At 37.0% G+C, this 24,343-nt stretch overlaps 3 protein-coding genes across 3 annotated transcripts in view; all 3 read right to left on the bottom strand.

Moving 5' to 3' along the window:
* Positions 1–8,841: 8,841 nt before the first annotated feature.
* Positions 8,842–15,838, bottom strand: LOC132168201 (zinc finger BED domain-containing protein RICESLEEPER 2-like). Its single transcript, XM_059579325.1, has 4 exons — positions 15,353–15,838; positions 9,813–11,447; positions 9,291–9,600; positions 8,842–9,184 (listed from the first exon to the last, which is right to left on the bottom strand). Exons 1-4 carry the CDS (start codon positions 15,836–15,838, stop codon positions 9,081–9,083), a joined length of 2,535 nt encoding a protein of 844 aa, XP_059435308.1. The 3' UTR covers positions 8,842–9,080.
* A 3,910-nt stretch (positions 15,839–19,748) lies between these two features.
* On the bottom strand, positions 19,749–20,321 carry LOC132168209 (protein DMP4-like). The gene has a single exon (XM_059579335.1). The coding sequence runs from the start codon at positions 20,319–20,321 to the stop codon at positions 19,749–19,751; it is 573 nt and encodes a 190-aa protein (XP_059435318.1).
* A 1,174-nt stretch (positions 20,322–21,495) lies between these two features.
* Positions 21,496–24,343, bottom strand: part of LOC132168220 (sugar transporter ERD6-like 5) — a 3,487-nt gene continuing 639 nt past the window's right edge. Inside the window, exons 2-11 of the mRNA XM_059579344.1 lie at positions 24,041–24,133; positions 23,812–23,892; positions 23,638–23,722; positions 23,503–23,546; positions 23,361–23,423; positions 23,227–23,286; positions 23,088–23,141; positions 22,128–22,187; positions 21,915–22,029; positions 21,496–21,792 (exon numbers count right to left, since the gene is read on the bottom strand). Of these exons, the coding sequence (XP_059435327.1) occupies positions 21,665–21,792; positions 21,915–22,029; positions 22,128–22,187; positions 23,088–23,141; positions 23,227–23,286; positions 23,361–23,423; positions 23,503–23,546; positions 23,638–23,722; positions 23,812–23,892; positions 24,041–24,133 (783 nt within the window). The 3' untranslated portion in view covers positions 21,496–21,664. The remainder of the gene's footprint in view (positions 21,793–21,914; positions 22,030–22,127; positions 22,188–23,087; positions 23,142–23,226; positions 23,287–23,360; positions 23,424–23,502; positions 23,547–23,637; positions 23,723–23,811; positions 23,893–24,040; positions 24,134–24,343) is intronic.

Consider the following 24,343-nt stretch of genomic DNA (forward strand, 5'->3'; position numbering starts at 1 on the left):
GTTACATTCTTAGTCACAATCACCTACCAATTTCTGGATCTCTACATACTACAGAGTTTTGTGAGCCCTGCCAACTTGGCAAAAGCAAACAACTTCCTTTTTCTTTATCTTCAAGGGTTTCCTTTGAACCATTGCAGTTGATTCACACTGACGTTTGGAGTTCCCCTATTGTCTCTTTAGAAGGTTTCAAGTACTATGTTATTTTTATAGATGATTTCTCTAGGTATTCTTGGTTGTATCCCTTACAATCCAAATTTGATGTATTAGTTTCTTTTATGAAATTCAAAACGTTAGTAGAAAATTTATTTTCATCCCGCATTAAACAATTGCAATCGAATGGTGGTGGTGAATTTGTTTCTCATAAATTTAAATCTATTCTAGAATCCAACGGTATTAGCCATCGTATCAGTTGTCCTTACACAGCTCAACAGAATGGGCTTGCGGAAAGAAAACATCGCCATGTTGTGGAGATGGGTCTTGCTATGTTAGCCCAATCTGGTTTGCCTAAAGTTTTTTAGGTCGAGTCATTTTTAACTACCATATTTTTAATTAATAGGCTCCCTCCCCTTTTGCTTAAAAATTGTTCACCATATTCTATTTTATATCATCAAGAACCTGATTACTCTATCCTTAGAACCTTTGGTTGTTCTTGTTATCCCCTACTTCGGCCTTACACCTCTCATAAGTTAATGTTCCAAAGCAAAAAATGCATTTTCTTAGGATATGGTTCCAATTACAAGGGTTACCATTGTCTTGATCCTATTACTAACAAAATCTTTATCACACGGCATGTAGTCTTCGATGAGAAAAGTTTCCCAGCAAAAGTGGAGGTCCATTTGTCTCTACCTGTTCCAGCATGCCCATCAGGTATCTCTTCTTCTATACCTTTTGATCGTATTAATTCCGCATCAACTGCTTCACAACACGACACCACACCTATTGCTATACCCACTGTTTCTATTGTCTCTAATTCACCTTTAACCTTATCTACTGCACAACCTACCTATGTACAACCTCATGGACAAGAATCCACCAGTGACCATGCATGTGTCCCTTTCATCTCTTCTTCCAACATTGAACATAACCTTGACACATCTGTGTCATTGCCTGCACCTCAAGACAAAAACCCACCTACCCATGCACCACCTCATGACAATGACCCACCTACTCATGTACCACCTCATGACAATGATCCAACTACCCATACACAACCTCATGGACAAGCACCCACCTTTGACAATGCATGTGTCTCTTTCAACTCCCCTTCCAACATTGCACCTACCCGTGACAATGCAAATCATGTCCATGACCAGTCCTCTTCAATACCCATAGGTCCACTCCCCTCTCACCCAATGGTAACTTGTACAAAGACAGGACACCACAAGCCAAAAACATTTCCTGACTACACAACTCTTTACTCCCCCAAACACCCTCTCTTAGCCTTGTCCAGTGTTATACAATTTAAAGAACCGAGTTGTTACACACAAGCAATAGCGTCCCCCGAATGGAGAGCTGCTTTGGGAAATGAGTTTGATGCCCTTCTTGCTAATGGCACTTGGTCTTTATGTCCATGACCTCTACATCAAAATATTGTTCGCAATAAATGGGTCTACAAGGTAAAATGTAAACAAGATGGTTCCATAGAGAGATTCAAAGCACGGCTTGTTGCAAAGGGTTTTGATCAGAGGAGTAGGGTTGATTTTAGAAAGACATTCAACCTTATCATCAAGCCTTCTACCATACGTGTGGTTTTAACCTCGGCTGTTCACTTTGATTGGTGCATCCGTCAGTTAGATGTTTCAAATGCATTCCTACATGGTCATCTCACGGAGAATGTTTTTATTGAACAACCCTGTGGCTTTGTGGATGCCTCTCGTCCTAATTTTGTTTGTTATTTACATAAGGCTATATATGGTCTAAAACAAGCACCTCGGGCCTGGTTTAATCATCTCTCTCAAGCTTTGTTTGATATTGGATTTTTCTCCTCGGCAGTGGATACATTTCTTTTTATTTATCACTCTACTAATGCAACCTTATATGTATTAGTATATGTGGATGACATTTTGATTACAGGGACCAATACAGCTGCCATCTTCTCTGTCATCAATTAGCTGCAAAGTGTTTTTGCTATGAAAGATCTAGGCAATCTTGACTACTTCCTTCGGATGCAAGCCACTCGTGATTCTACTGGGTTACATATCCGACAGTCCAAATACATCATACACTTATTGCACAAGTCAAAAATGATGGGTGCTAAGCCATATGCTGCACTTATTATTTCTGGTTCTAAACTCTCAGCAACAGATGTGATCCACTCCCTGAGGCTGACGTTGCCATCTATCGCCAAGCCATTGGTGCCTTACAATACTGCACTATCACTAGACCAGATCTCTCCTACCCAGTAAATCAACTATGTCAATTCATGCACTCCCCAACCACTGTTCACTAGGTGGCAGCTAAGAGGGTTTTACGCTATCTCAAAGGAAGTGTGGATCATGGTTTGTATTTCTGGAAGGGTTCTCTTTGCTTAGAGGCATTTTGTGGCTTGGATTGAGCTGGTGATCCTGATAGTCGTCGTTCTACTACAGGCTTTGGTATTTTTCTTGGTCCTTGTCTAGTGTTTTGGTGTGCCAAGAAACAATCAGTGGTTGCTCGTTGTAGTACAGAGGCTGAGTATTGTGCTATGGCGATTGCCACTGCTGAGGTCTATTGGCTCCGAATGTTGCTCAAGGATCTTCGTATCTCACTTCCAGCTCCTCTTACATTGTGGTGTGACAACATAGGTGCTCTTGCTCTCGCATCTAATCTTGTCTATCATGGTCGTACGAAGCATATCGAAATCGATAATCACTTCACTCATGAAAAGGTAGTAAACAAGGATATTCTTGTTAAGTATCTCTCCACACATGATCAACTAGCCGATGTCTTCACCAAAGGTCTCACATCTGCTCAATTTTGCATGCTGCGTGACAACCTGATGGTGATTGCACCTCCCCTAAGTATTAAGATATGATTTGATTCCTTGAAATTCCTCCCTTGATTATCTACCATTTATTTCTCTTAATTAGTTTCCATGTATATAGAAGCTCACCTGTATGTCATTATTAGATTTTATATTTGAATTGTATTTTCCTTTTCTTAGTCCATGGTTTATGGGATTTTGTCCCCCTTAATGTACTATAAAACATAGCTCAAAGATGCAGAATAATATATGAGAATTCACTCTCGTTTCATGTCTTTGTTCAATCTTGTTCCAAGTTATATTTCTTAACATGGTATCAGACCATCTCTGATTTCCATTTTTTTTTTTCCATCAACATGTCCGAGTCACACACAAATGTGGAGGGTCATACACCCTTGAACAACAAAACACCTCACACAACAACTAGTGATGTTTCTCTTCAATCTTCTCCATATTATCTCCATTCTGCTAATCATTCAGGAGCAATTTTGTGTTCTACCCCTCTCACCGGCAACAACTACATCACCTGGAAGTGAGCCATGAAAATGGCCTTAAATGCCAAAAACAAATTTGGCTTTGTAGATGGTTCTCTTACTCGACCACTAGCCAACTCCATAGACCTTCCTATGTGGGAAAGATGTAATGATGTGGTGCTATCATGGATCCTTAACTCCATTGATAAATTGCTCCTCAACAGTGTCATCTACTGCAACAATCCTCGAGAGGCATGGATCGACTTAGAAGAACGTTTCTCTCAAGGTAATAATTCCCGAATCTTTAAATTAAAAAGAGATATATCTACCTTGAGCCAAGATCATATGTCAATTGCTGCCTACTATAACATTATCAAATCATATTGGGATGAGTTAAATACACTCACAACCATTCCAAAATGCTCTTATGGTGCCTTGCGAGAACTCAACCAAATGCAGGAAGTTGAATGTGTCTTTCAGTTCCTTATGGGATTGAACGAATCATATGCTTCCATCCGCAGTCAGATTCTTGCTATAGATCCTCTTCCCAACATTGGCAAAGTTTATTCCATTATCCATCAAGAAGAAAACAGAGATTGCTCCACCTCCCTACATCCAATTCTGATTCTATGCCATGGCAGCAAATCGAAATTTCTCGCAATCTCGTCCAAATGAATCACGAGGCAGAGGACGTGGTAGGCCAAAATGCGATCACTGTGGAGCTCTTGGACATTGGAAAGATGTCTGCTATAAGCTCGTAGGGTATCCACTCAATTGGGATCATTCTCGTAGCAATCAAAAGTTCTGCCATGCAAAAGGATCCTCCCCTTATGTTACTCATCATGTCTCTACAAAACCAGGAACATCTCATACCAATGAAAGTTCAATACCAGGTCTCTTCACTGAATAGTTCCGCCAATTGATGGATCTTCTCTCGCCCACTCCTTCAGCCAACCTTGCTGGTAATATCCTATCTCCTTCTTGTAATTTAATTCCACCTTCACATTCCTCTGATTGGGTCATTGATAGTAGAGCATCCGATCACATGACCTCTATTCCATCCATCCTTGAGACTTCTCACGAAGTCAGCAATGCTAGCCCCATTAAACTTCCAACAGGTGAAGTTGTTCCTATCACTCACATTGGCTCTGTCAAATTATCCCCCACTGTCACTATAACCAATGTTTTATACGTCCCTGATTTTAAGTTTAATCTCCTTCTATTAGCAAAATCACTTGTGCTCTAAATTGTGTTGCTATTTTTTCTCCACTTTTTGTGTCTTCCAGGACCTAGCCACGAGGAAGTTGATTGGAATGGGTGAACTTCGTGATGGACTATACTACTACAAGGCATCTGCAACACCACTTTCCTCTGCAATTCCATCTGCCATGCAATCCCAACAGAATCTTGACCTCTCTTTGTGGCACCAACTTCTGGGACATCCATCTCCATCCGGCATGAATAAATTCATTTCTATTCCTAATTCTTATTCTCACTGTGATGTATGCCAACGAGCTAAACATACTCGTCTCCCTTTTTCATTGAATCACAATAAAAGCACTGCCATTTTTTCTCGAATATATTGTGACATTTGGAGAGGTTATCCTACTCCTTCACACACAGGTGCCCATTATTTTTTGAATATTGCTGATGATTATTCATGCAACACTTGGGTATATCTTATGCGTTTCAAATCTGAAACTTATTCCTGTTTAAAGCATTTTTGCCTTCTCATCAAAAATCAATTTTCCTACCTAGTTAGACACATTCGAACTTACAATGGGCAAGAATTTCTATCACACCACATCCAACAATTCTTCCTCAATGAAGGTATAATCCATGAGCGCACTTGTGTGGAAACGCCCCAACAAAATGGAGTTGCAGAGCATAAGCATCGACACCTACTTAATGTTGCACGGTGCTTACGCTTCCAAGCCCATCTTCCCATCTCTTTTTGGGGTGAGTGTATTTTGATTGCCACATATCTCATCAATAGAATCACCTCCGCTAGCCTTGGAAACAAATCCCCCCATGAACTCTTTTTCAATACCCCTCCCGAATATCATCATCTTCGGGTGTTTGGCTGCCTTTGCTATGCACAAACTCTTCGTTCATCTCGCGACAAATTCTCACCCCGTGCCTCCAAATGCATCTTCCTTGGTTATCCGTTTGGTCATAAAGCATACCGAGTATATGATCTAACTACTAAGAAAATCTTTATACATCGAGATGTAACTTTCGTTGAGAATGTTTTTCCATTCCAACATCATTCTCCTTCTCCAAATGCACCTGTTATCCCTTTACCCTCTATGGATCTTTCTCTCCCTAACCCATCTACTCCAACCACTTCAACATTCATTTCTGTTCCTAGTCCCACCGACCTAATTGACTTATCTTGTCCTCCTACCCTTCCTGCGCCTTCACCCACACCACCACCCATCCTCACTCAGCCTCAACGCACCATCTCCCGACCCACCTATTTGAAGGATTTCATTTGTGCGCCTCTACCTAACAAGTCCATCACGACTTCCCCTCATCAGCACTCGGCAGGTATGGTCCATTCTCTTTCTCATTTTCTTTCATATGATCGTTTTCACCCCCAAACACTTGGCTTTTTTATCTGCTTTGTCTAACCATAAAGATCCCATCAATTATACACAAGCGGTCCAACACTCACATTGGCAGGATGGCATGGCTTCTGAAATTCAAGCCTTGGAGGCAAATCACACTTGGACACTTCAAGCCTTACCATCTGGCAAACGACCCATCGGCTGTAAATGGGTCTTCAAGACCAAGCTTCGAGTAGATGTCACCATTGAAAGGTACAAAGCCCGCCTTGTGGCTAAAGGCTATACTCAAATTGAAGAGCTCGATTATCATGATACCTTTGCACCTGTTGCCAAGCTTGTCATTGTTTGTTGTGTCCTCGCCGTTGCTGCAGCCTGTCATTGGTCTCTCCATCAGCTGGATGTTCATAATGCTTTCCTGCATGGAGACCTTGATGAAGAGGTCTACATGACCCTTCCACCCGGTTTTTGCAAGAAGGGGGAGAATCGAGTCTGTTGTCTCAACAAATCACTTTAGGGGCTTAAACAAGCCTCTCGCAATTGGTTTTCCAAATTTTCTTCTGTCCTTGTTGCTGCTAGTTTTCAACAATCTTGAGCTGACCACTCTCTATTCACTAAGTCACAAGGCCCTTCTTTCACAATAGTTCTTGTTTATGTTGATGACATCTTGGTGGCTGGTAATAATCTGGATTCCATTAGCAAACTCAAAGACTTATTAGCCCAAAAGTTTCGCATCAAAGATCTTGGCACATTAAAATATTTCTTGGGCCTCGAAGTTGCTCGATCACCAACTGGTATATTTCTTAATCAACGAAAATATGCTTTGGACATTCTCAGTGATAGTGGTCATCTTGGTGCTCGGCCAGCTACCTTTCCAATTGAGCAAAATCTCAAGCTTACAAATGAAGAAGGTACTCCCCTACTTGATCCTAGCCCTTATCGGCGTCTTGTGGGGCGTTTGCTTTATCTCACTATCACTAGGCCCGACATTGTGTATTTCGTCAACATTTTTAGTCGATTTATGCATCAACCACGCCAGCCACACTACGATGCTGCCATCAGAGTTCTCCGCTATATCAAGTCATCCCCTGGCAAAGGTATTTTTTTTCCCTACTGATTGTGACTTCCAAGTTTATGGTTACTCAGATTCAGATTGGGCGAGTTGCCCCATCACTCGTCGATCTACCACCGGCTATTTTACTACACTTGGCAATAGCCCTTTCTCATGGAGAACCAAGAAGCAAACCACTGTCTCTCCTTTGGCTCAAGATGCTTCTTCAGTCTTTCGGGGTTCCTCATTCTCATTCTCAACCCATGAAGCTCTTTTGTGACAATAAAGCAGCCCTTCACATTGCTGCCAACCCTGTTTTTCACGAACAAACGAAGCATATCGACATTGATTGCCACCTTGTCCGTGAAAAACTCTGTGCTAAGATCATCTCTACAGCTCATGTCCCTGCTAGCCATCAGCTTGCTGATATTTTCACTAAAGCTTTGGGCCGCGACAACTTTCTTAGTTTCCTTAGCAAGTTGGGCATTACGGATGTTCATGCACCAACTTGAGGGGGGGTATTAAGATATGATTTGATTCCTTGAAATTCCTCCCTTGATTATCTACCATTTATTTCTCTTAATTAGTTTCCATGTATATAGAAGCTCACGTATATGTCATTATTAGATTTTATATTTGAATTGTATTTTCCTTTTCTTAGTCCATAGTTTATGGGATTTTGTCCCCCTTAATGTACTATAAAACATAGCTCAAAGATGCTGAATAATATATGAGAATTCATTCTCTTAATTTTCATGTCTTTGTTCAATCTTGTTCCAAGTTATATTTCTTAACACTAAGCTTTAGGGGTGGCAATTCGGGTAATCGGGTAGACCCGATTAAGACCCGCGAAGACCCGCGACCCGATTACCCAAGACACGAACACGACCCGTTTAGCTAATCGGGTTAACGGGTCTGACACGATTATAACACGGAAAATACCCGGGTAACCCGACACGACCCGTTTAACATTACCGGGTAAAATCGGGTAGACACGACCCGACACGACACGACCCGAACCATGCGTCAAACAGGTAATCCGACCCGACCCGACCCGAAAAAATATGTAGAAAAGGCTGAAAAGCCATTTGGGCAATCAACATGCTTCTCTTTTGTTGAGCATTAGATGATTTAGATCTTAAAGGAATTAAATAGAATTGAAAATTAAATGGAAAAAAAATGTGCAAGAACCAGGAAGGACCAAAATGGCAAAATATAGAGAACTAAGAAGCATGGACCCTTAGGCATTTTTTCCATCTCCCTTTTCTAAGATTTTAAGTGTTTTTGTTATATTAATGTAAAACAAAATTACTACAACAATTTTCTTCATTTTTCTTTAATAAATTCCCCCCTGAAAAAGAAAAAAAAAAAAAAATGTAACATTCACTTTCACTGCCAAGTGCCAATATAAATTATTCTTGCACAATTTACAACTTTGTGGTGCAGTCCCTGTCATTTGATGATTCAATTTTGTACTTCGTCCCTCACTTCTTTATCATATGATAACATACACTTTTGCTAGTCTCTAAAGCCAAAGATGCCATACATGTGAAGCCATTGTAAAAACTACGTACATGACCAACTCACACTAAAATCCTTCCTTCCAAAATCCTGGCAGAATATATTAGACTATAGTGAAAGGTATTGATTTCTGTAGCTGCATAATAGCAAGGACAAGAAGAAGCTTCAAAGTCCACCCAAAACACATCAAGACCAAATAAGCTCCAAAGTTCAAACAAATACTCAAATAATTTCAGAACTTTAAGCATCATTAACAAACATTAATAATGAAAATTAAAAGTGCTGCTCCCACTGGAAATCCTAACAAAACCCATTAGTCATTACAGTTCCATCAAACTACTATACTACTGAACTTCTACAAATTACAAGTTCCTTTACATATAGACAATAGTTAACATAGTCCATCATCATTAGATTCTAAACAAAATAACTAAATAAAGTTTCCATGACTATGAGCCATCATCATCAGAGTCATTACAAAATATGAACTAAATAAGGTTAATATTTTAAGAAATATTAGCAGATTGTGCTCCAGAAGAATTTGGAATGTCACAAGAATTAACATCAGTTGTCAAAATTTCCTCTTCTATGCTATCCAACTTCATTTGTGCTATATCAAAAAAAAAAAAAAAGAGCAATTAGTATTATTATAGTGTAGTTAAAAAAAAATAATACAAGTAAATGAATAAATTAAATATACAAATAAATAATATTACCTTGTTCTCCATACAACCAATCTCTACTGCAAATTAATGCTTCAACAATATCAGGCTTGAGTGAGCTCCTATATTGATCAATCACACATCCACCAATACTAAAAGTGGATTCTGAAGCAACCGTGGAAACAGGAATACTCAAAACATCACGAGCCATTGCAGCTACTTCAGGATATCGAAATTCATTTCCTTTCCAAAATGAAAGGATGTCAAATGAATCATTCACAGCCACAGACCTAGGCTCCTCCAAATAAATTTCCAATTGACTCTTTTGTGAATTAACATCAACTCCACCAAATGCCAAATATTCCTACATGAAAAAGAGAGAATATAAGCATAAATAATTAAGAGTATTAAAAAGATTATATACTAAGTTACTAAGTTACTAAATTACTAAAAAGATTATATACTAAGTTACTAAATTACTAAAAAGAGTATATACTAAGTTACTAAATTACTAAAAAGATTATATACTAAGTTACTAAAAAGATAAGAAATCAATGATATTATAATATTATTTACCCGTTCCCATGGTAGTGTTGCTCGAGTTACTTGGGGCTGCTGAACAGTTATGGAGCTTGAACTTGAAGGTATAGAAGAAGCACTATACTCCATAAAAAGGCTCTTTATTTTATCACTAACATTCACATACTGTGGAGAATTCATAACTCCATAGATCTTCGTATAGTAATAATTTACAAGATGAAGCTTGTAACGAGGATCTAAGATAACTGCAACAGCCAACACTTCACTGAAGTCCAACCAATACTTCTCAAATTTAGAAAGCATTTGAATTGCCATTAAACTCTTATGCTCATCTTCACTCACAGCGTCTTCCTTCAAGCTCACATAAATCATGGCAATCACAGGAAAATATAAATTAGCAGTGGGATACTTAGTACCAGAAAAAGCACATGTAGCTTGGTAAAAGCAAGCTAAGAAGCTTTTGATATTATCAACCTTTTCCCACTCAACTGCAGTAGGACAATGCTTATAGTTTCTATCAGTCATCTCCAAATAACTAAAAGCACGCCTATAGTGAACTGCACTCTCAAGCATCAAGTATGTAGAATTCCATCTAGTTGGCACATCTTGTTTTAACCCTTTATAACTGTCCAATGACATTTGATTCACTGCTTGAAGAAAACTTTGCTTCCGCACTTGTGATCCCCTAACATACTTGACACTATCTCGAACCTTTTGGATAGCATCATTGATCTCTTTCAATCCATCTTGCACTATCAAATTCAGAATGTGAGCACAACAACGCATATGAAAGAAATCACCATCACAAGGAAGGGCTTTTTTCATGTTCAATTTCTCTTTTAAGAACCCAACACAACTATCATTAGAAGAAGCATTATCCAATGTTATACTGAAAATCTTGTTCTCAATCCCCCACTCTTGTAGCAAGTTATATATAACATCAGACAAAGAGATACCATTGTGTGGTGGGGGCATAAATGAAAAATTTAACACCCTCTTGGTTAAGACCCAGTCTTTGTTAATAAAATGTGCAGTAAGACAGATATACCCATTAGTTGCCAAAGACGTCCACAAATCAGATGTTAAACAAATCCTCCCAGGACAATCATTCAACATAGATTTAACCCTTTGTTTCTCCCTCAAATACATTTTAACCAAATCAGCTTTACCAGTATTTCTGGAGATAAAAGGTACATCAGGACGCAAATATTGATGTACTGCTCTTATACCATCATATTCAACAAAAGAAAATGGCAAATCATGCTTAACAACCGCCGCAACCAACAATTCTCTAAATTTTTTAGGATCAAATTTAGAGTCACTTACCCCCAGAGATCCTGCTTTTCCAGCTAAAAGCATTTGCCCAACATCACGACTGCTTCTCCCCCCGCAAGTTTTACTATGCTTTATTAAATTTCCAGTTCCATATGAACTTCGAGCCCTATACATATTAGCACACGTCTTGCATTTTGCCCATACCTCTGGGTCATTTGGATCAGTATTAGGAACGATGTCATAATATTGCCAAACATCTGAGGTCTTCCTACGCTTCTTTCCCTTTTTCTTATTCCCCATAGAAACCGAGTCATCTCCTAGTGAATTTACTTCAACAACATCTTCGTCAATTTCGAATGACTCGAATGCATCTTGAACAATTTCTTCATTAGTCCTCTACACACATAACAAAATATGGACAGGTATTTCAAAAGCATACATATCTCTTATCTGGAAAGAAAAAGGAGCTATAATTACTTAAGCAAACTAGAAAAAATTGCACCCAAGTGACTTCCTCGAAAAGTAACAGCAGAGCCAAACTTGCAAAAGGATTCTTGAAACCCAAAAGACAGAAACTCAAAATCCATTTCCAAAACAATCTTAAAGTAGGGACTATTTTACAAAACATAAAACCCAACAGCAATCACCACACACACAGGCACAGGGAACAACAAATAACAATCACAAAAATCAGTTTCTACTACTCTAGCAGAAATGCACAGAGACCCAGTAACCGACACAAATTTTGGTACACGAATGTGTTTGGTACTGAGAAGTAGTAGTAATAAAATTATAATGAAAAAAAAAACTCTTTGTCAGAGAGAAGCATAGAAACAGAGATGACATGAACACCCAAAAAATAGTTGAAATATATATATCTACGAAAATCCAACTGCATGCCTGCATCAGTGCATCTCTCCAACTTTTTGAAACAATTGATTTTTGCCTTACTATGTATTTCGCCTCTTTAAAATCAAATCTACGATTCTTTGTACTATATTTCTCTGCAGAAAAAAGGATGGAAATCCATATCTCTTCTCTATCTATTCTTTCCATGTATGTGCGTGCAAGATGGAGATCATGAAGGTGTGAAAAAATCTTCAAAAACCTCATAACCGAATTACAAATCATACATTATGAGTATTTACAACCAGAAAAATCTAAAAATCATACATTCATACATTATCAGTACACACACAAAATGAAAAAAAAAATAACAATCAGTAAAATCTAAAAAAAATAGTAATAATAATAAAATCAAAGCAAGACATAGAGAGAATTAGTCTATTAGAGACATACCGCCATACTGGAGGGAGGGAGAGGGAGAGAGGAGAGACAGCCCGGTGAATGGTGACTCCGGTCGCCGGTTTGGAGCTGGTGGATGCAGGGGAGCCGAGAGGGAGTGGGAGAGGGGAGAGAGAGGCGTCGCCGGTGGGGGGGGTGGCGGCTGGCGGCTGGCGATTGGTGGGGTAGTACCGTAGTGGGCTCGTGACTGTCGTGAGGCCATGAGTCGTGACCTTGAGGGTGAGCGATTGAGCGGCTGCGTGACAGCGTGAGTGTCTGAGAGGGAGAACAGAGAACTGGAGAAGAAGTTAGAAGTGTTTAGCTGTTTAGGGTTTCACTTTCACTTGTTACTTGTTAGTTTTTTATTCACTGAATCACTGATTATCTCACTTCTCACTTCTCACTTCATAGTTCATAGTTCTAACTTCTAAGTTTTGAACCGGGTTGGGCTTGCCGCTTATGCTTGGCAGCTTGGGCCTTGAGTAGTTGAGTTGGGGTTTTTACTTTTTAGTTTTTACCTTTCTTCTTTTTCTTTTTTTTTTTTTTTTTTTTTTTTTAAAATTAAATAAGATATAGTGCGGCGGGTCACGAGAACCGTAAACCAACCGTTAAGCAAAGCGTTAATACACGTAGGTCGACCGTGACCGTAAGATTATACATGAACAATTTATCCGGGTCTTAATCGGGTAGACCCGATTAAGACCCGAACCCGATAAGCCCAAACCCATTACCTGCTAACTTCGTGTCGTGTTCGTGTCGGATTCGCGGGTCGTGTCCAAATTGCCGGCCCTAGTTCATATACAAGCTGGCTTCTTGAGCAGTTTAAGAGTACTTGAAGTTTAAATTTATATAAATAAAAAAATAAAAATAAAAAACATTAAGTATAAGAGCCAGCTTGCAAGCTGGCTTGGCTCGGCTCGACTTATTATGAGCTCGAGTTCGAGCTCGATTTTTTTGGCTTGAGCTCAAGTGAAATTTAAACGAGTCGAGCCCAAACAAGGGAAGCTCGCTCAGGCTTGGTTCGTTTACACCCCTACACTTAATACTAGGTTTGCTAGTTACTGCCTCCTTCTAGGCATCTAGCACTAGGTTTGCTAGTCTTATTTACCCTTCGCATTCACAGCAGCTCCCTTATATGTGATTCCTTTCCCTAAGTTTCAAAAAAATGTCAAAAAAATCACAAAAATCCACCCATAGTAGAGTCCATATATCACTTCTAAACATTATGATTGCTACAGTGCAACCCAATGTATAGGCTTGCACTGTAACAATCCTTGTGCTTATTAAAATAAAAAAATTTAAATTTAAAAAATAAAAAATAATTAAAAAAAATTATTTTCTCTCCTGAATCATTAAAAAAAATAGAGAAATAAGGTAAATAAAGAATGAAAAGTAAAGAAATGATATTTAATTAGTATAGAGAATGATAAAGGGAAGCTATTGCAGATAGGGAAGTAAAAAATAGTTTTTTATCCTTAAATTTAAGGAAAATGACAAGAAAGCTGCTAAGAATGCTGTAAAACGGCAGATACCTTATATGCCATTCACTTCTTTATGTTTAGGGAACATTTCAAAAAAAAAAAAAAAAAAACTACAAAAACTTACTCACATCAGATTCCCTACATTTAACCAACCCTCAAGGGTTGCTACCGTGTTTTCCAATGTGTATACATTATTTTAATGTAAACATTTATCTTTCCTCTTTCTTCTTTCATCTTTTTGTTTTTAATTGAGGATTGTGTTGGGATTTTGTGAAAAAAAAAAAAAAAAAAAAAAAAAGTGAGAGTAGGCAAGGAACTTGTATTTTGTAAAGAAATTATATTTTAATGGTATAATGGAAGCTATTGTGCAATATATTTTCATAGGGAAACAAAAAGTATCTTTGTACCCTAAACTTAGGAAAAATCAAAGAGAAGTTACTGTTAGTACTCTAAATTGAGTCATTGAGCATATCCTCTCTCCCCGCAAAACCCCGCTCAACATTAGGTTGGAATAAAACATTTTCATAATTTCAATTTCCTTCATCATAAAACTAGTCTTTCCATTTAATTTCTCACACTTTCCTTCATAAATTTCTTTAAATTCATTTTCTTGAAAACCATGTAATGCATGGTGAAATATATGATAACATATATGAACTTGCCCCCAAACCCCGCTCAACATTGGGTCGAGATAAAACATTTTGTAATTTCAATTTCATTCATCATAAAACTGGTCTTTCCATTTAATTTCTCACACTTTCCTTAAAAAAGTTTCTTTAAATTCATTTTCTTGCAAACCATGTAAGCATGGTGAAATATATGATAACAAATATTGATGCAGCGTGACTTAGTGGGTTGTAGTAAATAACAACAATAAAGAACGGATAGGTATTTCTAAATCTTGATTCTATCAAAGGATCTAAGAAATCTTCTCTAAAACGCTAGATACTCTCTAGGTTTTGGTTTTGAAGAAAAATAGAAGAATACTCAACTCTGAGGCTTCTTATTGAACAAACTTCTTATTGAACAAAACTCATATATAATCAACAACTACGTTCTAAGGTTTATAAAACATGTATTTATATGCCCCCAAACTCTAAACATAATAATAATACGAAGTAAAGTCGGTTTTAACAAATCTACAATGTCCATCTGGACAGACATACCCCCGTTCAGAAGGTCAGCCAAATAATTGAAAGTAAAGAAAACAATGAAAATCAGAAAATAACATAGAGCCGTTCGGACGGCTTACGAATGGAGGCTCTTTTTGACCTAGTAAATATCAGAATTAGCAAACTCTCGTGAAACATGACTTTGTAGATCTTTGAGTTAGTTTTCCAACGCTGCAAGGGTTGCTCCAATTTGAGGTCTAAAACTCTAGATATGACCTTTTTAGTAGACCTTGTAAGATGGGAATTTTCCCCTACATCATCATGAATCCTTAGCTTTCCGGTCTACATCATATATGAAAATGATCACGAATCAATTACGTGTATACCTCATGGCATGTAAAAAAGATTTAATAGTACAAGAGACCAAAAAGAAAATCAAATCTTGACATGTGGTTTGAGATTTTGATGGGGTTTGTTGGGTTTCTTGTGGATCGTGGTTTGAGTACTCCCTTGGCGGCAGCGGCGGCGGCGCTCCAATCATGGGGTTCATTGGTGGTGGTTGGTCAGCCATTATAAAGATTCGTTGCTGTATTTGTTGTTGAACCACATTGTCGGCTGGGTCGTGGTTTGGTGGTGGATTGGGCGGTTGAGCCAAAGTTAGATCACAAGTGAGGCTGGGGCCGCTGGCGCTGGCGCTGGGGCCATTAATGTATGGGAATGGTATAGGTGGGTTCGTTAGTATGTAATAGGTTGGTTCAGCCGTGGTGGGATGATGAACTGAGCCTGCAGGGTTCGTTGATGGTGCCACCATTAATGGTGGGTTTGATTGCGGCAAAGATTGATCAATATTATTCATCAAAGGGTTTGGTGGTGGTGGTGTGCTTGGATGTACCATAGACGATTCAGCCATGGAGGCTTGATGGTTAACATGATCCTGCTGGCTTTGTAGAAGAGGCATAGATGGATTTGGTTGATCAACTTGAATAGAATATGAATTAGCCATGAAGAGAGGGAGAGGCTGAGTTTTGTGTTGATGTTCATGAATGTGAGAGCACGATTTATAGGCAACTAAGAGGTTGAGAAAGAGAGAGTTAATTAATGGGAGTGACCATGCATTATTATTATTATTATTATTTGAGAAATTTTGCTTAATCTCTCAATTTTCATCCATTTTGCAATGGATGCCCTAAAGTTTAGAAACTTTCAATTCAATGTATCAAACTTTTAAAAGTTTACAATCTCATGCATCCATCCGTTACAATTTTCTTTTAAATCCTAAAAGGCCTTGAAAATTCTCAAAATATCTATTTTTAAAAAAATTATTATTATTATTTAATTAAGATAATGTTGTATTTTTATAAATTATATAGGGGTATAAATGTCATTTCACCTTCATTTTTTTTGGTATGATTTAACCTCAAACACTAATGTGTGGGGTGATATTACAAATTTTTTAAAGTTTGATACACTAAATTTAGAGTTTTTAAAATTTAAGGGAGTAATTACAAAAGTGATGAAAATTTAAGAAATTAAATTAAGTTTTTTTGTTCTTTTTCAATCATGTGCAGTTTAGAAAGTGCTTCAATGGCCCAATTGTTTTGCCGTGAGCATCAAGAAAAGCAATTTATTTGCTCCTGTCAAATGGTTATGTCAAGACACAGTGATATCGATACAAACATCAATTAAGATGCCCATTAAGATGGAATATTATATCTATTATGGTTTTTTTTTTTTTTTTTCGTGTCTTTTTTGACTGCATTAGTTTATGTTTTAAAAGTATAGCATTAAGTGGTAAAAATTCAGGTACAAATCTTACCAATTAAAAAAAGAAAAAAAGAAAAAGAAAAGATAAACAATTACAGTGTTGAACAACGACACTGAGAACATGTGTCAGTAACAAAGTCCCTGGTTGTGCACTGGAATCATATTCTAAACGAAAAAGCATGTTTTCATCATTTAAATCACCAAACCCATCAAATAATTGTTCTTCAGATTTCTTGGAATTTCAGAATATATCAGCCCAGCAAGAAAATAACACAACATGGAAAGAATTGATCCTCCATATATATTGTCATATATAGTTAAGCCTGCCAATGGAGTGAGGCATACAATTCCAAATAGTGCCAAAATTGGCTTGATGATCTTAACTTTTAGTTTTCTTTTGGAGGAAATATACTTTAATTAGTTCTCTAAACTATCACTATATTTTTATTTATGCCTCTAAATTTTTTTTAAAAAGTGTATTTAGAGCTTTTATACTATCATTGCGAGTCAAATAAAACATTTTTGCATTTTCTTTCCAAAATTCCCTTGACGTTATTAAAATATGACTTGATGAAAAGGGCCATCATTAATTTTTGGTATTTTTTTTTTCTTATTTTTTTTAATAATTTTAATTTTTCATTTGGGGAAAATATACTTAAGTCTCCTAAAGTACTAGCAACCGTTTTCAAAAGAGTCTCATGCACAAGCAGTGGCGGAGCCACATGTCGGCCAGAGGTGGCCGTGGCCCGAATTTGTTTTTGAAAAAAAAAAATAAAGATGAGCATTAATTTATTGAGAAAAAAAAGTTTTTTTTGAAAAAAAAAAATTCACACTTTCAGCACTAGGCCGTGGATCAGCATTAATTTATTGAGAATTTATTTATTTTTTTCTAAATAGGGCCCCTCCATTCTCCTAAAAGTTCATTTGTTTTTTTTTTCTAAATAGGGCCCAATGCGCTGCAGCTGGCCCCTCCATATTTAAAAAAAAAAAAAAAAAAAAAAAAAAAAAAAAAAAAAAAAATTAGTTTACAAAATGAACTTTCCAAAGCACAAATTTAGTTTACAAAATAAATTTAGTTTACAAATGGCCCGATCCGACATTACAAAATTTATCTTCTATTGCAGAATTATGCCAAGGATTGGCAAAGACAGAAAAATCAAAGATATACTATCTTATTGATGGATTGATTCGTCTTATTTTGACTCTTCCAGTGTCTACAGCAACTACCGAACGAGCATTTTTAGCAATGAAAATTGTTAAATAATGACTACGCAACAAAAATAGAGGATGATTTTCTTGCAAATAGTTTAGTTCTTTATATTGTAAGGGAAATTGCTAAAAGCTTCGATTTAGATTCGATACTTGATGATTTTGTACTTCTAAAAGATCTTAAAGTGCAGTTCTAGACACTTTTTGTATTTCTGTCTTTTTTATGTAGTGCTGACATATTATATTTCTAATATATTAATTTGAGCGCATATTTATGAACTTTTATAGATATTTTTTTGTGATACATATATTGTGTGAATCACCAAAATTTCAGTGTAAAAAAAATTTTTAGGACGCAAAAAAAAAATTTTAGGACGCGAAATTTTTTTTTTATGGCCCCTACATTCTGAAACGTCTGGCTCCGCCACTGTGCACAAGGATTGACATGTGTGATACTTGGATATATCAAATAATCATTTTCTGTTGTAAAAAAAGCCACTATATTAGCCATTAGAATGGATGAGAAAATGGTCATGTGCCTTGCATGTGACCAATTTGACCAAAATCTTCTGAAACACTTACAACCCTTTCTAACATTTTAGACTCCTTACACAGACAAGCTCCACGCTCACCTCCCTAACACCTCACCAGGTTCCAGCTCCCCGCCAGTCCAACTTTTTGTAGAATCCTTACTAACAACAACGATGAGGGTACTCAAATACTTAAAGGGAATGATTGATCATTATTACACCAAAGGTCCACTCATCTTCAAACCTACTGTGATTCAGATTGGGCAGAAAATCCAGATGATTGCTGATTAACTACTAGTTTTGGAGTATTGTTCAACTCTTGCTTAGTTTCATGAAGTGCAAAGGAGGTAGAAGTAGTATAGTGGTTGAACACTGAGGCTGAATATTAAGCCATGGCAATCACCATCACAAATTTATTTTCGATTCATATGCTTCTCAAAGATCTTTAGATTCCTTTATATTTTGACACACCACCAATTTTGTGGTGTGACAACACTAGTGCATTGGCATTGGCTTCCAATCTAGTATTTCATATCCACACTAACCATGTTGAGATTGATTGAGTACTTTCTAAGAGAAAAAGTGGTAAACAAGGACCTGTTGACTCAATATATCAGTACAACAGACCATGTGACTTGATAAAAAAATGATTGGTGTCAATATTTTTGTCATATTTGTTTTTTTTCATTTCATCTTATAAATCAATTATTAGATTTGTTGACTTATGTGGACCTCACATAAGTCAATGGTGAACCTCACAAATCTAATAGTTGATCTATTGAAGTTGTAAGAGAATATGAGAAAAATATGAGCAAATTATTGACACCAATTATTTCTCGGCTTGATATATCAGTATGGCAGTCGGGTTGCGAACATTTTCACCGACTCTTTCCTCTTCTTGATTTATCATGCTCTGTGACAAGCTTAAGGTAGTTCATTTTTTCCATTCGCTTAAGGGGAAGTGTAAGTCAAAAATAAAAATGCAAGCTCAAGTTAACTCACGACAAAGGAAAACACAATCATCTCATCATCAAAGGAAAGGGAATCATGCACACATGCAAATTAAATTCAATCTTGATCTTGCCATACAAGACAAGTCAATAATGAATATTTTTTATTCTATATATATTAAAAAAAAAAAAAAAAAAAAGATATATAATTTTCTAGAATTATGGAAACATATCTCACATCTTGTATATATATATATAAATCACACTTAATTGGTTCCAATTATTTTCTTATATATATCCATAAAAGTCTCAAATATATCATCACTGTGACTATGAGGGGTGGTCACAACTCATAAGGTTGTATATCCTATATTCCTATGCCTCTGCGTCTAGTTGGAAAAAGTGTGAAGAGAAGGCTGGAGAATAACCCGGCTCCTAATGGCAAATTCATCATCAGTGCACTCTCATTAGCTCCTGCTTCAGGAAAGAAACAGCTCTGCACATTGGAGTTGGCAGCAGCAAAAACCATGAACACCAAAGGCGACACAAAGGCATGAACAAAATCAACCAAGCTGAGTTTGAATTTGAACTTGTCTAATTCCTTAACATCCCCATCACCATAATTGTAGTTAAAGATATAGAGGCCATTGAATGTGGCGATGCCATAGTAGAGCTTTCCATCCTTGTCGGTGAAGCTGTCAGTAAATGAGGATAACAAACAAAAGATGGCGCAAAATGCAATGGTGCATGCTGTGAGGCACTTGTTGGGAAGTTGGCAGGAGCCATTGTTGGAGAATAAAGGGGTGAGTGCTTGAAACGCAAGGACAGAGCCGGTGGGGAGAAGGTTAGCAAGGTTTGCCACACTTGCTAGGGTCTTGTGGACAGGATGGTCCAAGCTGCGGTTCGGCGGCGGTTGTGGAGGAGATATTGGTTCAGCCATGCATGGAAAGAAAGAAAGAAAGAGAGAATTATATGGATTATTGGGTTTGTGTTCGTTCATCCTTAATTTATAGGAAATTAGGAGAACTGGAGATTGGATGGAATGTGCCTAAGCATGAACATGTCAACCATGTGGTTTCAAGGGGCTTTTTTCAGAGGGATGGCGTCAGGGACTCCTACTTTAGCTTAACTTCTATGCATTACGAAACACAATGACATATATATATGCTAGTTGATAAGCTAAAGCAATTTGTTTGCTTGTTCCTTTTTTTCTTCCAAGAGTTTACATCATCATATATGGATGGCCCCCTCCCCCTACAGTTTGGTGTAGCGGATAGGGCACTGCTGGTCTAAGATTAATAAAATGTCTTGTTTTCTTTTCCAGATGATTTAACAATTTGTTAAGGTAAATATGACAAAACGGCAATCAATTAAGGTGCTGAACAATAATAGCACGTACAGTTGTTGAAGGCTAGCTTGCAGCACTGCAACTAACACCATTAGTGTGAAGGTTTCCTTTAGGAAGATTACAATTTGTAGTAAATAATTAAAGCAACGCATAATATTGTATCAACAATATATTAGACTAATTTGGTAGGCTACTCGTTGGACGTGTTTAAGCCTAACTATTAGGTATGTGGACCCAAGCCTAACACTTGCATACCTCTCGAATTTCTCTCATATACAAAGTTGTTGAATATTAAGAATGCTTTCTCAAAATATTAGGTTGTTATGTTTGGTGGTGTAATTTATAAAGCATATGTTTGTATGATATCCATAACTTGACATTTCAGCATTCAATTTAGCTTCTATAAATATAGTACCCAACCATTCCTATTCAAGAATAAGGAAGAGCTAGAATAGCCTGTTACGTGCTATTCTGGTCGTATCAGGATCGATCTCCTACAATTTTTTACTCAAATTACATAATTATTAGGCAATTTTTAGGCATCGAAACACTTGAAAAATGTGGTATGTCAAGAATTATGTGATTTAAGAATCTAATATTTCTTTAAAATTGTAGGGATCCTAATTCAATATTCCCATGACATTTTCCTATATATCCTATAATCATAATAATTGCATATTATTGCAGTATTTGTATTCATAGGAAGGAATTATTCTTTAATGTTGCATAATTGCAATCATCTTATTAGCAGCTGATTCTATAATAATTGTATTCCCAAAATAAGCTGAAATCCCCTTTATAAAAGGATAATTTATCAAGGAAAATACTCAATAGATTTGAGGTCCGACCCCTCGAAGCCATCGATTTAATCCCACAGATTCCTATCATTTGATTAATCTAAGCACACAGATTTTGTGATTGTGGTACCAAATTCATCATTTTGCTGAAAATGGATTCATCGAAGCTTGAATTTCTTCTAGTGTTCTCCCCTTAGTCTCTGGCACCAACTTTGCTACGAACAGGACAGTCAAGCCACATATGCTTGAGAATATGAAGAATGTTCCTGACACAAAAATTAAAACATAAAATAAATGTTAAAAAAAAAAAAAAAAAAGAAGTGATAATATTGTAGTTCCTACCCAAAATAACAACTCTGTAGAGGGAGAGAGAGTGATCAAGCATTACCTGCTGAGCTCCAATCCATTAGGAAGTTGAAAGCATATGAGATAATCCAAGAACCTAACCAGCTAACCAATGTCACAAGGCTGCCGGCCGAGCCCTTCATATTTATGGGAAATATCTGAGAAAGAAATCACTCCTTTTCAGTCAACTATAGGCCTTAATTTCAACTATTTGGTCATAAAGGATGAATTTTGAGGTGTAATAAGGTTAACAAACCTCTGACATTATAACCCATGGAATTCCTCCCATGCCTAATGAGAAGGATCCTGTGTATACCTGATTGCAGAACCAAACAGATTGACACAGAATTCAGCTAAATCAATCTTCAAATCTCCAATAACTTGGCTCAAAATATGCAAATGTAGATGAGGAAGGGTGATGGATGGCAAAAAAAAAAAGCACAGATTATGCAAGAAGGGTACTGATTCCTTTGAGGGCAATTTTCACACTTCACACAGAATTCAGCTAAATCAATCTTCAAATCTCCAAGAACTTGGCTCAAAACAACAGCTAATAGCAACTGGTATGAGATGTTAACACTACAAAAATTCAGGAGTTTTGAGTCTCACATATAATGACGTTTTTGGCCCAAAAAAGGTCATTATATGGTTAGTGACGTTTAAATAGTTACTTTCTCAAAATGGCAAAAAGTGCATAGACTAGAAAATGGGCTAATGTCGTTTGAACAGTGAAAATGACACTATTTGGTGCCATTTTCAGCAAAACAGCACCTTTTAGAAGGTGCCGCTTGAACAGTACACTGCACCTTCTAAAAGGTGCCGTTTTGCACTATTCACACGTCGCCTAGTGTATGGTGACATGTGAATAGTGGCACATCACCTTCTAAAAGACAGTATGCAAATGTAGATGAGGAAGGGTGATGGATGGCCAAAATCAGATTAAAAAAATGAACAGATTTATGCAAGAAGGGTACTGATTCTTTTGAGGGCAATTTTCACACTTCAAAAGAGAAAAAAGTATTTCATAAATGCCACTGGTAATTAGACTAAACAAGTATTCATTTGGAGCATTAAAAATCGTAGGACTTCCACACTTGAAGAAATAGGAAGACAATTAACCAAATTTGGAGACGAGCAAAACAAAAATTTTCCACTGTTTTTTTCTTTAGTATATATTATCAAAAACCAGAAACTGTGTTTGGGATAATTGCATTACCAGTACACCAACAAGTGCTAAAATTGGAGCGATCTGCGTCCATTTTTGAAGGTCCTACACAATTGAAGCATTACTCTTACAAGAAACGCTCTATTCAATTGATGAAAAAGAATTCAAAGAGACATTTGTTCTAGAAAACCTGGAAGAAGTAGGACAACCCTACAAAAAAGCAACCTAAGCATGTTCCGGCCGCAGAAACCTGAGAAGATTAGTGAGCTTCAGAATTGGTTTTCATTCAACTGCATAAAGAATTAGACTTACCAACCTTCTTACCAGTAAAAGCGGTCGGCGTCCAGATTTATCCATCAAAAGTACACCCAATGCCGTCATTGGAATCTGTAGAGGACTATCAACATCATCTTAAAGAACATTAAGCAGAAGCATAAGCTGGAATTACACTAAGAGATTCAAAAACCTGAACAGCAACCATTGCTAGAGTCCCAAGACGACCAGAAAACCCTGCATAGACCACATATTCCTATAATCAACTTCAATTTTCTTCTGATTCCTGTCAAATCTAGGTACCATTAAAAAACGATCCTTTTCCTACCAGCTGATATGAATATAGCACTTGCATAAAATGCGATGCCATTGACCCCTCCAAACTGTTGTAGTACCATCAGGCCAACTCCAACCTAACCCGTTTTTATGTCAGCCATAAAAGGATCAAACAAGTGTTAAAAATAAAATAAAAATGCCACAGTAATTACTTCAAAAAGCTTACAATGAGTGAATGAGCATATTTCCATTGGAATAAGTCAAGAAAACTAGCTTCTGAAAGCCGTTGAAGGGTTTCTGTATAGTCCTATAAGACAATTTGAGAACCATGTCAATGCTTGTTTCTAAGCAAAATTGTTGGAAAAATTAAAATCTAGGCTGAAGCTTGTAATTATGATAGTTAAATTGGAAACAAAGAGTTATTCTCTCATTGACGTATGAAGTGAAGAAATTACTCTGATCTCAGCAGCTTCCTGGGAGATATCAGCATTCTCCCCCCTAAGGCGCTGTAGTGCAGCTTCACACTCTTTTTCTCTACCAATCTTTGCCTGCAAATAAATAGAATCATCAATTGAGCATGTCATCAATGCTTGAATTTGCCACTTTATACCATTTAGATATGTTTGTTCAATAACATGTACTTGAGTAAAAACATAATATCAGAAGCAATGAATAACACTCAAACGCTTTTGTTTTTCCTATATTCAAAGACATATCTGGAGAGCACATCACGAGAATTTTTTTGCTAAAATTTTGCA

The sequence above is a fragment of the Corylus avellana genome, chromosome ca1, assembly GCF_901000735.1.
Source record: "Corylus avellana chromosome ca1, CavTom2PMs-1.0".
In the NCBI taxonomy this organism is placed as follows: Eukaryota; Viridiplantae; Streptophyta; class Magnoliopsida; order Fagales; family Betulaceae; genus Corylus; species Corylus avellana.

Bases quoted from the DNA above. Each gene is read 5' to 3' on its own strand.
- LOC132168201 (XM_059579325.1), bottom strand. From the start codon at position 15,838: ATGGCTGAATCGTCTATGGTACATCCAAGCACACCACCACCACCAAAC. The intron at 11,448-15,352 runs GTCTCTTGTACT...TTATGTGTGTAG, and splicing joins AAGATTTGATTTTCTTTTTG to AGGACTAATGAAGAAATTGT. The intron at 9,185-9,290 runs GTAATATTATTT...TTTTTGATATAG, and splicing joins TTGGTTGTATGGAGAACAAG to CACAAATGAAGTTGGATAGC.
- LOC132168209 (XM_059579335.1), bottom strand. From the start codon at position 20,321: ATGGCTGAACCAATATCTCCTCCACAACCGCCGCCGAACCGCAGCTTG.